Genomic DNA, 10,726 nt, shown 5'->3' on the forward strand with positions numbered 1-10,726 from the left:
TCTTCCAGTACAGACGATGTGCGTACATGCACTCAAAGAAAAGAGACCACAACCCCTAAAACAGCTCTATACATATATAATTACATCAGTCTTGGGATTTATGTGTTTCTGTCTTTGCAGAAAACATTAGGGAAAGTTGCAACATGCCTTGAATTGCGGAGTGCAGCTTTGGAGGTATGTGTCAGATTAATTTTGACTTTTTTTTTTAATTTGCAAAATCAGAAGAAACAAATCAGTACAGTCATTGTAGATATAAATACATGATTGTAAATGTATTAGATGTTCCAGCCCTTAGCATATATGCTGTTTTTCACATACAGTGCTTTAGATTAAAGCTGTACCCTTTTACTAGCCACTTCCTGTACTGTAGTAAGACTGAATAATGACTGTCACATAAAACAAGTTTGTTTCCAGTACAGAATGGCATTATTGGGGGTGATGTATGTGATGTATTGTCTTTCTGTTTCCTTTAATGTAGTCCAGCCATCCTGAAGAGTTCAAGCTGGAAGATTTGGAAAACTGGAACCTAGTATGTACTTTTTAAACTGAACTGTATGCAAGTATTACATTACAAAAACAGAGCCAGCATAATAAAAACATTGTAACAAAAAAAATGAAGTTTAAACATTTGGTAAATTGCTATTCATTTTATTTTTTACAACTGCCATATCTTATGATTTAGTGTTTCCAGTTTACAAATGATAATGTTGTCCTATTTAAAAACTCATCTTGGCGTCCTTTTTTGAAATTTCTCTTTTTTTTTTAACGCTATTTTAAATGATGCAGCAATACAATGTTGGGGATAGATATTCAGTGGAATCGCACCACCCTAATGGTACAGCAATAGACAGAGTGGCAGCGTGTAACGAGAGTCTCTTTTGGGAGGGTAAGGTGTTCTGACCAGAGTTCTTAGGCAGCTTTTGATTGGAATATTGAAGGTTAACCTGGCATCCTTATTAAGAATTGCCATAGCGATCAGTGTGTTCCCAATTGTTTCTCTACTTCTGATTGACAGGACACAGGTGCAACCGAGACGTGTGATCAATGTATAGATTACTTTATAATGTAGTTTATGTACAGTCAAAAAACCTTAAATTTCATTTTATGTGTCTTCTCTTTATCAACAGTCATTAAATATTCTGACTTTTAGCAAAGATTTTCCTTTTAATGTTCAGCCAGTCCCTGTAAGGTAATTTTAAGATTAGTCACCTGTTTTATATTTGTTTTTAAATATATATTTGTAATACTTTGTTGCATTGCAGGTAAGACTCAAATGAAGTTATTTCTGGCTTATTTATGCACATAACAGAGGTCACTAGTGGAAGTGTACAAAACTCAGTGCAATACAGTGATCCACTGTGGGATCATAGAAAACATACAGGGAAACTTTAAAAGTTGCTATTAAATGCTTACCTGCATCGCTTGCATTCATTATCACTACTTTGATAATGAATTACATAAGTGTACAAACCTGCCCTGACTTTCCCCAAAATCAAAAAGTGTCTAGGGTGCAAAAGTGCATTATGTTTTAGCATCTATAGAAAGACTAGAAAAATCACCAAAACTGACCATTATCATTTGAAAAAGTAACCTCCAGGCACTGGGCTGTTAATCGTTAAAGTAGACTGGATAAGCAAAGTGTGGGCTTTTCATACAGAGGTATAAACTGTATTTATTGCAAAAAATATATAATGCATTTGAATTTTTTTCCTTTTATTTAAAGGAAGATTTTAGCACTTGGTGAGGAAGAGAATTTAGTTACAGGAAGAGGAGGATGCTGGAGCAGGATCACCAGATTCCTTCACCACAAGAGTGCCTGGTAAAATTATTATTATTATTCACAAGGGATCTAAAGTGGCTGTTGTTGAGGTAAGGATTTACTCTAGCTTTAGCATTATTGAAAATACAGTAAAACGGTTGCCTAAAAACTGCTGGGGTCCCCCGAGTGGCTCACCTGGTAAAAGCACAGCCTGTGTGGTGTGCAGGGTGAGTCATACAGCTCAGGTTTGCATCCTGGCTGTGCTGAGTCACCAAAAAAAATTCTTGGACATTCCAAATTGGAGAGAATTATATTTATCAAAAAATGAAACACTGAGACTGCTAAAGATAATTGTTGGAAGGTACTACACAGATATTACAATTTTAGCAAATACATTAAACTGCTATTACTATTAGGAACTGGATCCAAGCAATATGTGTAATAGGCCTTTAGAAATCTTAACTGGCATGCATTAAATTGAAGATTGAGAAATACAGTTGATATCATGTCTGATTTAGTTGCAGTACTAATACTGCTGTGTAATATGTGACTGTTTTGTTTCATGCTGTTTTTGGTTGGTCCTGCACGTAGCTTCATCATTCACTCTCCTAACCTCCTGTTGCACTCATCGGAGCTTTCGAAGGTATAGTAACATTGTTCATATTGTGCTATACATTTTTTTTTTGGAATGCTCTTGCATTGGCTGTTTGTTCTCGTACTGTTTAGTATATTGTTGCAGTACATAATGTAAATACTGTGGAATACATTTGTTTGTCCTTAAACCTAAGAGATGCATGTAATTAATTGCTAAAAAAAAATTCTATTGTGAATATATATTCTAATGCTTTTTGTTGTTTTCAACATGAATTAGTCATTAGGGTTGACATCTTAGTAACCTTGTATTGCTGTGAGGGGCACGAGTAATCTGTAAATAATGACTTTTTGATGCAAACTGTGATTCTATTTGCCTAATGCAAAATGATTTGTTTTCATTGTCAGGCACTTTGTTACCATGGTTACCTTCTGAACCAGAAATGACACTACTTACAATTAATATAGACTAGTTTAGACTCAGATGCTGGACAATGCTTTGATCCCTACATGAGCGTTAGCATGAAGGGTGGCTTTTATTTTTTCTAAATATTTTGGCTTGTGATTCAGAACATACTCTACAATTGTTAGGCTGTTCTAATAAAAGGGTTTATATTAATCAACAATAATACTATTTTATTAGACATTTATAAACAGTCTTAGTTTGTCCGTGTAACAAATGTTAGTTTTTGAAATACATTTTTTGATATACAGATTATAATTTTTTTGTTATGCAGATTACACACTTTTTGGTGATTGTAGTTATGAAATTTCAAATTGGACAGGAATACAGGTGCTTGATCAGTCTTGCTCTGACTAGGCACTAAATCCTACTTGGAGGGGTTTGATAGACAACACCTCTGTTGTTTACCATTTAAACCACTTCAACATGAGACCATATTACTATGTTAATAATGTTTACTTGTATTGAAATTAGTTGACACAACCTTCAGTCAGCAACATTTGTAGCTGAACACTATCATTTTGTGATGCTGTTTTAATTTTCAGTAAATAGATATTTTTTCAGACAAATTTGAATGGGATTGATTTGAACCATATGCAAGACACTCCCTTGGTTTCACGAAAGGAAGATACATACATTCATTTTAACGTGGACATAGAAATTCAAAAACATCTGGAAAAACTACCTAAAGGTTTGTTCCCTATCTTGCCACTTGACTGAAGTTATTTCGATGTTGACCTATTGTTGCATTGAAATATGTATTGCACAGTAATAGGCCACACAGAAGTGATCTATGTTTTCATTTAACATTTGCTTGAATTCCAAACACAGTTTGACAAGACATCAGTATAATAATGAATTTATTTTTTACTATTGTCACAGAATTTAAAAATAAAAGAACAGAAACAGTTTTTTGCTCTGCTTAGTTGAATAAAATACCACCATTAGGTGAAATTTATGGCCCATTCTGTGAATTTGAGAAGTCTCCGGGTTGCATCTGTTGTGTTGGCAAACTAGGGCCTGGAGGATAGTCCCTTGGGCTCATCTGTTGTGGTACTGGGGGGCCTGCTTTGAAGTCTCTGGGACCCATCTGTGGTGGTGGACCTTGTGGGCCTGGATAGTCTCTCATGCCTGGTGGAGGAACAGTCCCAGGAAGCATGTTTTTGGGTGGAAAGGGATAGTCCCAAGGTCCATGTGGTGGTGGAAAACCAGAGGGCAAGTCTCTCATTCCAGGTGCAAAATCCCTTAAGCCAAATGGAGGGGGAGGTCCTGGCCAATAGTCTCTGTGCGGTGGAGGTGGTCCACAACCTAGAGATATTTAAAAAAAAAAAAAAAAAAGTTTTAGGATTTTGTGATGCAAAGATACTGAGATTAAATATACTGTTATAAAATTGTTTTTAATGCTTATGGACTTTCAAAGTTGGGGTTATACCATTTATATTCCCTGGCACTTTTCCAAAAAGGATTTTATTTATTTATTTATTTATTTTTTACCACAAGACAGATCACACTAAGAAATGGCAACGGACGGGTGAAACTGATCCTTGATGAACTAAAATTCACCTACAGTTTATAAAGCCCTGGTACAAATAATTAGCCATGACTGAGATATTCCAGTTACAAAAAACATTGCCTAATTAATCACATAAATAAATGTGGTATACAAAAAATGCTTAAAGTATTACCACTCCAGGGCGGAGCAGGCCCATATAGCATGCGACCATAGGGTCCTCTAACTGGATGTGGAGGTCTGTAGCGAGGGCCTGGGACAGGTAGAGGATGCCCAGCGAAGGGCAGAGGGCCATATCCGTTGGGAGGTCTGGTCATTGGTGGAGGGGCAAATCCTTTTGATGGTGGTGGATGTGCAGGACCGGTCACTGGTGAATTCATGATCGGAGCCCCTGGAAATGATGGTGCATCTTCAGCTTTAGAGTTCATCTAAAAAAATGAATTAAAAAAAATCAATTACTTGGCTTAATTTAAACAAAGCAGGTGCACTTGGGAAAAGCTGCTGAACCATGCCCTCTTCCGTTAGTGGTGTATGTTATAATCCACATTTCTGGTGTGCTCCCCATATAAATACATACATTTTTATAAAGCATATCAGTCCCCACAATTAGTTACATACACCATGCAACCCTGCTCTGTATACTCACAGTAGCTGGTTCTTTTGGTGGGGAAGAAGATAAAGCCTGAGGTTCAACAGGGATTTGCTTTTGAACAGAAGAGGAAAAAGTGAATGAAGAAAGAAAAAATACAGGACAGAGATACAAGAAGAGACAACTTATGTTGTATTACTAGTTATCAAACCATCTCGCTGACTTACCGAGTCATCCAATGGAATGCTAGGCGAGGAAGTCCTTGGGCCACTAGAAATCAATGGTGGGGCACATTCTCCAACATCTAGAACATAAATAAAATGTACTTATGAGTTAGTTACAATTCAGGCCAACATAATACAGTTCTCTGTAAAATAAATCAATTTAAAAAAGCATAGTATCTTGCATGAGCATACCTGCTCTGAATGGAGGTGGAAGTCCACGTTCAGGGCCAGAAAATCGTGTGGAAGTTTCAGGTGGGGGTCTTCTTGGACCAAATTGACCATCCATGTGACCTGTGAAAGGAATTAAATGTTAACATAATGCAAGATGGATTCTTTTAACAAAATGTACGTGACAAAAACAATTTTGCCACAGAAAAATGTCAAGTTTAAAATGAACACATTTTAAAGTGAATTTAAAATAGTTTTAGGACTTCTTGGACAGTATGTCATTTTAAAATGATATACATCTACATATCTGAATTGTGAATTAAGTATTTCATTGAGCAATGTTTTGATTTGGAGGAAATTAGCATTTATTTTCAACAAACTTGTTGGGGTGGGACCAGGTGAATACATTTTTGAAAATGACACAATATACCCTGCAGGTGTGTGCAAAAAAAAAAAAAAAAAAAAAATCCTTTTGGGAAGAGGTTGCAACCTTAATTTTTTGGTTTAGAAAATAAAATGAGCAAGTGCTGTACGTATATGAAGATTAGAAGCAGGGGTTACAGTACCGCACGATCTGTGTTTGGAACGTGAACAGTAGATCAGCAGCAGGTAGGAAGTTTTCAAACAATTTGTTAGATAATTATAAATACAGTCATTGCAGTGAGTATGTCTCAAACTTGAATATTGGTTGTCTTAGAATCCTTCTGCCTATCATTTGGCATCTCCAACTGAAAAACTGAATTGCTCTTAACATATACAGTTGTGTATACAGAGAAGCATCTCTACAATGTATTCAATTATTTGGAAGAAAAAAGTAGTTTTAAAAAGTTTTTATGGTAAGGGTTACAATTCTACTGGTTAGACTACCTGACTTACCGAAGGGTTCTCTTCTACCCACAGGAGCAGAAGGAGGGTGCCCAGGGCCCTCAATCATTGGTGGGTGTGAAGGGTCACCTCCACTCAGAGGAGGTGGGCCGTAGCAGTTGTTATGGTTCAGTGTGCCTGGTTTTAAAAAGAAAATACAATTACCATATCATATGATCAAGGTGATATGAACCTAAAAACACAAAAGGGAAAAATATTAGTTTTAAAAAAATAACGCTGGTCTCATTAGTGAAAATGTGAAAATGTAACAACCCAATCTTACCTCTATGTGGTGGTGGGATCTGTCTATCTGGGCGGCCAGGGGTTGATTTAATTAGGGAAGTTCTTTGGATTTCTTTGAGTTTATCATTAACTTCAACAAGTCTGGGGAAAATAGAAAGAATGATTCACTAGCCATAATTTCAAATACACTTATTTCCTAGAAATAATAATAGAAATGCAAAAGAATGCATTACACATGGATTGAACTTACAACAAATATGCCTGCTAACCAGTATTTTATTATTATTTATTTTTTTAAACCGGATGATACCAATAGCTGAACTTGACAGCTGTGTAAAGTGATAATGAGAATGTGCAATCACTCCTTGTTGCATTCCCAGAAGGGACCAGGTCCAGAACTTGCAGTGTATTTAACAAAAATATTTTCTTCAAAAAGCAGACTACTGTGTTATTAGCACATACACCTCAATATAATCTGTGCAAAAACAAAAAACAGAAACGAAGTGGAATGAACCTTTTAAGAGAAAGAAGCCTAGCAATTTAATTACAGTGGCACTTAGATGGTAGTAAGGGGACACCGATGGAGGAAGTGTGTATATTTTTGAAAAAAATGATTATAATGGTTCATTCTGGCGCAATTTTGGATAGTTTAAGCATGTGCTAGACTAGTAGTGGTCTGCTTGCAGTGTCTGACAAAGTACTCCATTAGTGCAATGAAAGAGCTTTATTTCAGCTCTGCTCACAGCAAGACAAGATCAACAAATTGACTTTGGAGTATCAAGGCCCCTGCAATACAAGACTGGCTGAAAATGTGTGTGGAATTGGGGACTGCAACTTTATGATCCGACAGCATGTATTGTAATCAGAAGACCTGTCTGTTACATTTTTTTTTTTTTACTGAAAAACAAAACTACGAAGTTCAAATTGCAGCATGTTCATTCTGCTATTTTCAATAGTAAATACACCACAGCAAGCACAGTGACATATTTTAGATATTTGTAATAGCACAATGTGGAGAGCTAAATTTAGTGAATTACAGTATTCTGAAAACCCTGTTAGTGTATGCTTTTTATGACAAAATGTATGCAAGTATCAGTTTAGTAGATGCTAGGTATTTGCTATGGTATGAATTTTTGGTATTGACTAGGAAGTGAGGTATTTTACACCTATTACACTTTTGTTTTAAATCACAAAGCAATTCATTCTGTTTTGAGGATTACTCGATACACAATGAATTACTTTGATAAGATTTCCCTCTGGTGTGGAACGGTAGAAGATGACACTCTCCCTAGGGCAGTGGTTCTCAAACGTATTTTTCGCGGACCACTGGATGATTTTTTATTTATTTATTTTTTTTTTAAATCTCGACGGACCACACAATAAACCGTATAGCTTACTGAAAAATAAGCGCACAGGAAAATATCACTAATATTAAAAGAACCGTTTGCCTTCCTTTGTTTTAATGTGCTGGGTGGGCCTGTTTCTGTGGGCAAAGTTATTTTAAAATTGGGGTTTTAAAAAAAGGTTCTACTTTACTTTTAATAACACAGATTTACTGAGAAAAAAAAATGTAAAAAAAAAAAGATTCTATGCTTCAGTGTGTAATTCTGCTGGTCTAGAGTAGGCTATTAAATTGTGTTATGTTAGCCTCCATACTGGTCTCATTGCTGCGTAAACAGTGCCAGCATAAACCGCAATGATAGCCTGTTAGTGACCAAGTGTTTAAAAATGCCATTAATGTTTTGTAATGTGAAATAGTCAACTTTTCCTTTTCCTCCTTTTCTGTATCTTTTCATTATCAAAAAAAATACATGACTGGCATTTTTAAATGCTTGGTCACTAACAAGGCTAATGGGTTATGTCAGCTCTGTTCACACAGAGATTGAGACCAGCACGGAGGCTTCATTCATTTTAATTACAATAAATGGAAACATTGAAAACCACCAGTTCAGTGTTTACAACAAATAGAACCTTGTTTGGGAAGAACTATTTTCCTCCAAAGTGGAAGGATATATAACAAATCTTTCCTTTTTTTTTATTGTATCCGTTTTATAAGCGTGATAACACACTCCAGGAATTGTGTGCTGTGTTGCATTAACAGCTTTGTTAGCTGAAGGCACTCAGCTTCACTTCATGCCTCCAACCCAAATACTGCCTTAAGTCAATGTGATGCAGCGCACGCCCTGTCATGTGTTATCCCTCACTTTACAAATTGCTGTGTGAAGTGCACACGAGCACAATGCACGAAAACTACCTCGTAAAGAATACATTTTAGACACTCCAAAACTACATATGATGGAGAGTTTTGACCTTTTTTTTAAATTTGGAGATATTCTCCATGTATGCATTTTCTTCCTGCTTCTGTAGCTGAGTTTTTAAGGTCTCATATTTTGGGTTTGCAATGGGATCTATAAACTATGCTGCCGCTTCCTTTCAGTAATTATGTAAGCTTTCAAAGGACCAACTGAAGGGGGCCACCAGTGGTCCGTGGACCATAGATTGTGAACCACTGCTTTAGGGTATTACGTTTAGTGTGAAACGATATTACAAACACACAGAATTCCCAAAATTCAATTTGGATGCAACTCACTTTTGTCTTAGGTTTGAAGTTTCTCTCTTCTCTTCCACTAAAGTCCTTTCAGCAGCTCGTGCATTAAGCTGTTGAAAATAAAGTCAAAATGGTTAGTATTACGCCATTTTACCATTAAGAAATATTAATTAAAATGAAATTACAAATGTTTTTTCAAGTATTTTTCAATTATTTCTAGTCATAGCGTTTGTCTAAATTAAGCACTTGTGTTTAATATATATGGATGGCATTTAATACTTACCCAGTTTTCATGTGCTTTCTTTTCATGAGATGCAATCTTAAAAAAAGAAAAAGAAAAAAATAAATTGGTAAGCCAGTCAAAAAAACGTAGATAAATTGCAAGCAATAGGTCAAAAGCAAGTAAACCACAATTCATTTCAATTAGCCTTTTTTTTTTTTCTTTTACAGATTACCAATAAAAATGTGTATTTCTCAGAAATACATTGGACAACAAGTGACCATTTTAGCTACATAATAGAATTGTATCCCGAGTTGGATCTGTACAACTGTCAAAAAAAAACTAAACAAACAAAAAAAAAACACACCTTCTGAAACAAACATACCTGAATTTTATAAAAGCGGTCTGTTTTTTGTAATTCCTCCCTGATTTCTTGAATTCTTTGCTTGTAAATCTTTAATTCCTCTCGTGCTTGCACAGCCTTGCTATCGACTTCAGATAGTTTCTGCTCCTTTTCACGACGCTCATACTCTTCCTGTGTTAGTTTTCTGTAAAGAAGCAAGCATTCTCCTATCATTCCCTTTTAAGTGTTGCAAATATAATACAAATCTGTAGTTATCCCATTACATACTGTTTAAGTGTCTGTAGTCCTTTTTAAATGTAACAAACTGAGGCTGACGTTAAACCGTACAGGGCCCTATTTACTGTATTAAACGACTGTGATGCAGTTTAAACAAATCAAGGCTATTCCTCAAGGGGGTCAAATATAATTTGAAACAGTTAGGCAATGAATTGAACCACTGTCCTCTCCCAACAATTTACCAGCACACAGATGCTTGAATACTCACTGCTGGAGTGCATTCTCTTTCTGTTGGTACAACTTATCCATGATGTCCAGTTTCTGTTCCATGGTCTTGAATTCAATTTCGAGATGGGACTTCTCGCTGTTCAAAGAAGCATGACCATGCTCCAGCTTTTTTATTTGCTCTGAAAAACAGCCTGGATTTAAATACTATTCTAGAATGGGTTTAGAGTAGAAACATTCAGCATGAACAAATATACAAGCTACCTTCCAGTTGGTGTCTGGAATTTTCTTCAGCCAGTAGTTTTGCCTTATATCGGTCTCGTTCTCCTTCAACAATTGTCAGAGTTGTCTTTATCTATATAAAAAGATAAATGTAAGAAAAAAAAAAAATCACATGTATTATGAAACAGCCATAGATTACAGCTGGAATCCTAATTATAAAACAATTAGCACAAATCTTATACTATCTAACCTCAGGAAGTCAAATATTTTGATTGTGAAACTATGTCTATTAAACAAAATAATACTACTAATAATAACAATAATAATAATAATAATAATAATAATAAATAATAATAATAATAATAATAATTAATAATAATAATAATTTCTGCCCTGATCATATTCAAACTTCAGTTTCCAAAGATTCCAATACAGTGTTAGTACGTTTACACTTACAACTTCCTGGCTCAGAGTCGATCAGCTTAGAAGATTATCATTTGAGCCACCCGTTTACACTTGA

The 10,726-nt window shown here is 35.5% G+C and overlaps 1 protein-coding gene, 2 long non-coding RNA genes and 1 pseudogene across 4 annotated transcripts; 1 reads left to right on the top strand and 3 right to left on the bottom strand.

The window, feature by feature from the left end:
* The first annotated feature begins 16 nt into the window (after nucleotides 1–16).
* On the top strand, nucleotides 17–3,533 carry LOC121311326 (annotated as a pseudogene).
* A 186-nt stretch (nucleotides 3,534–3,719) lies between these two features.
* LOC121311327 (proline-rich protein 2-like) lies at nucleotides 3,720–6,241 on the bottom strand. Of its 2 annotated transcripts, XR_005949185.1 has the most exons (4): nucleotides 6,181–6,241; nucleotides 5,329–5,427; nucleotides 4,499–5,216; nucleotides 3,720–4,121 (listed from the first exon to the last, which is right to left on the bottom strand). XR_005949185.1 is itself a non-coding variant. In XM_041243908.1 (2 exons), the coding sequence occupies exons 1-2, from the start codon at nucleotides 4,749–4,751 to the stop codon at nucleotides 3,769–3,771; spliced, it is 606 nt and encodes a 201-aa protein (XP_041099842.1). In that variant the 5' UTR covers nucleotides 4,752–4,831; the 3' UTR covers nucleotides 3,740–3,768. The 2 variants fall into 2 exon arrangements, 1 of the variants encoding a protein (XP_041099842.1); XM_041243908.1 differs by lacking the exons at nucleotides 5,329–5,427; nucleotides 6,181–6,241 and having other exon boundaries at nucleotides 3,740–4,121; nucleotides 4,499–4,831.
* On the bottom strand, nucleotides 6,241–9,604 carry LOC121311328. The gene is made up of 5 exons (XR_005949186.1): nucleotides 9,565–9,604; nucleotides 9,243–9,278; nucleotides 9,002–9,069; nucleotides 6,452–6,552; nucleotides 6,241–6,306 (listed from the first exon to the last, which is right to left on the bottom strand). It is a non-coding gene; the product is annotated as an uncharacterized LOC121311328 (long non-coding RNA).
* Nucleotides 9,605–9,612: 8 nt separating this feature from the next.
* LOC121311329 lies at nucleotides 9,613–10,340 on the bottom strand. The gene is made up of 3 exons (XR_005949187.1): nucleotides 10,249–10,340; nucleotides 10,028–10,166; nucleotides 9,613–9,727 (listed from the first exon to the last, which is right to left on the bottom strand). It is a non-coding gene; the product is annotated as an uncharacterized LOC121311329 (long non-coding RNA).
* Nucleotides 10,341–10,726: the final 386 nt, after the last annotated feature.

The sequence above is a fragment of the Polyodon spathula genome, unplaced genomic scaffold (genome assembly GCF_017654505.1).
Source record: "Polyodon spathula isolate WHYD16114869_AA unplaced genomic scaffold, ASM1765450v1 scaffolds_3114, whole genome shotgun sequence".
NCBI lineage: Eukaryota > Metazoa > Chordata > Actinopteri > Acipenseriformes > Polyodontidae > Polyodon > Polyodon spathula.

Excerpts from the sequence above, each read along its gene's own strand:
- LOC121311327 (XM_041243908.1), bottom strand. The coding sequence starts at position 4,751 with ATGAACTCTAAAGCTGAAGATGCACCATCATTTCCAGGGGCTCCGATC. Across the intron at positions 4,122-4,498 it reads GCCTGCTCCGCCCTGGAGTG|GTTGTGGACCACCTCCACCG; the intron begins GTAATACTTTAA and ends AAATATCTCTAG.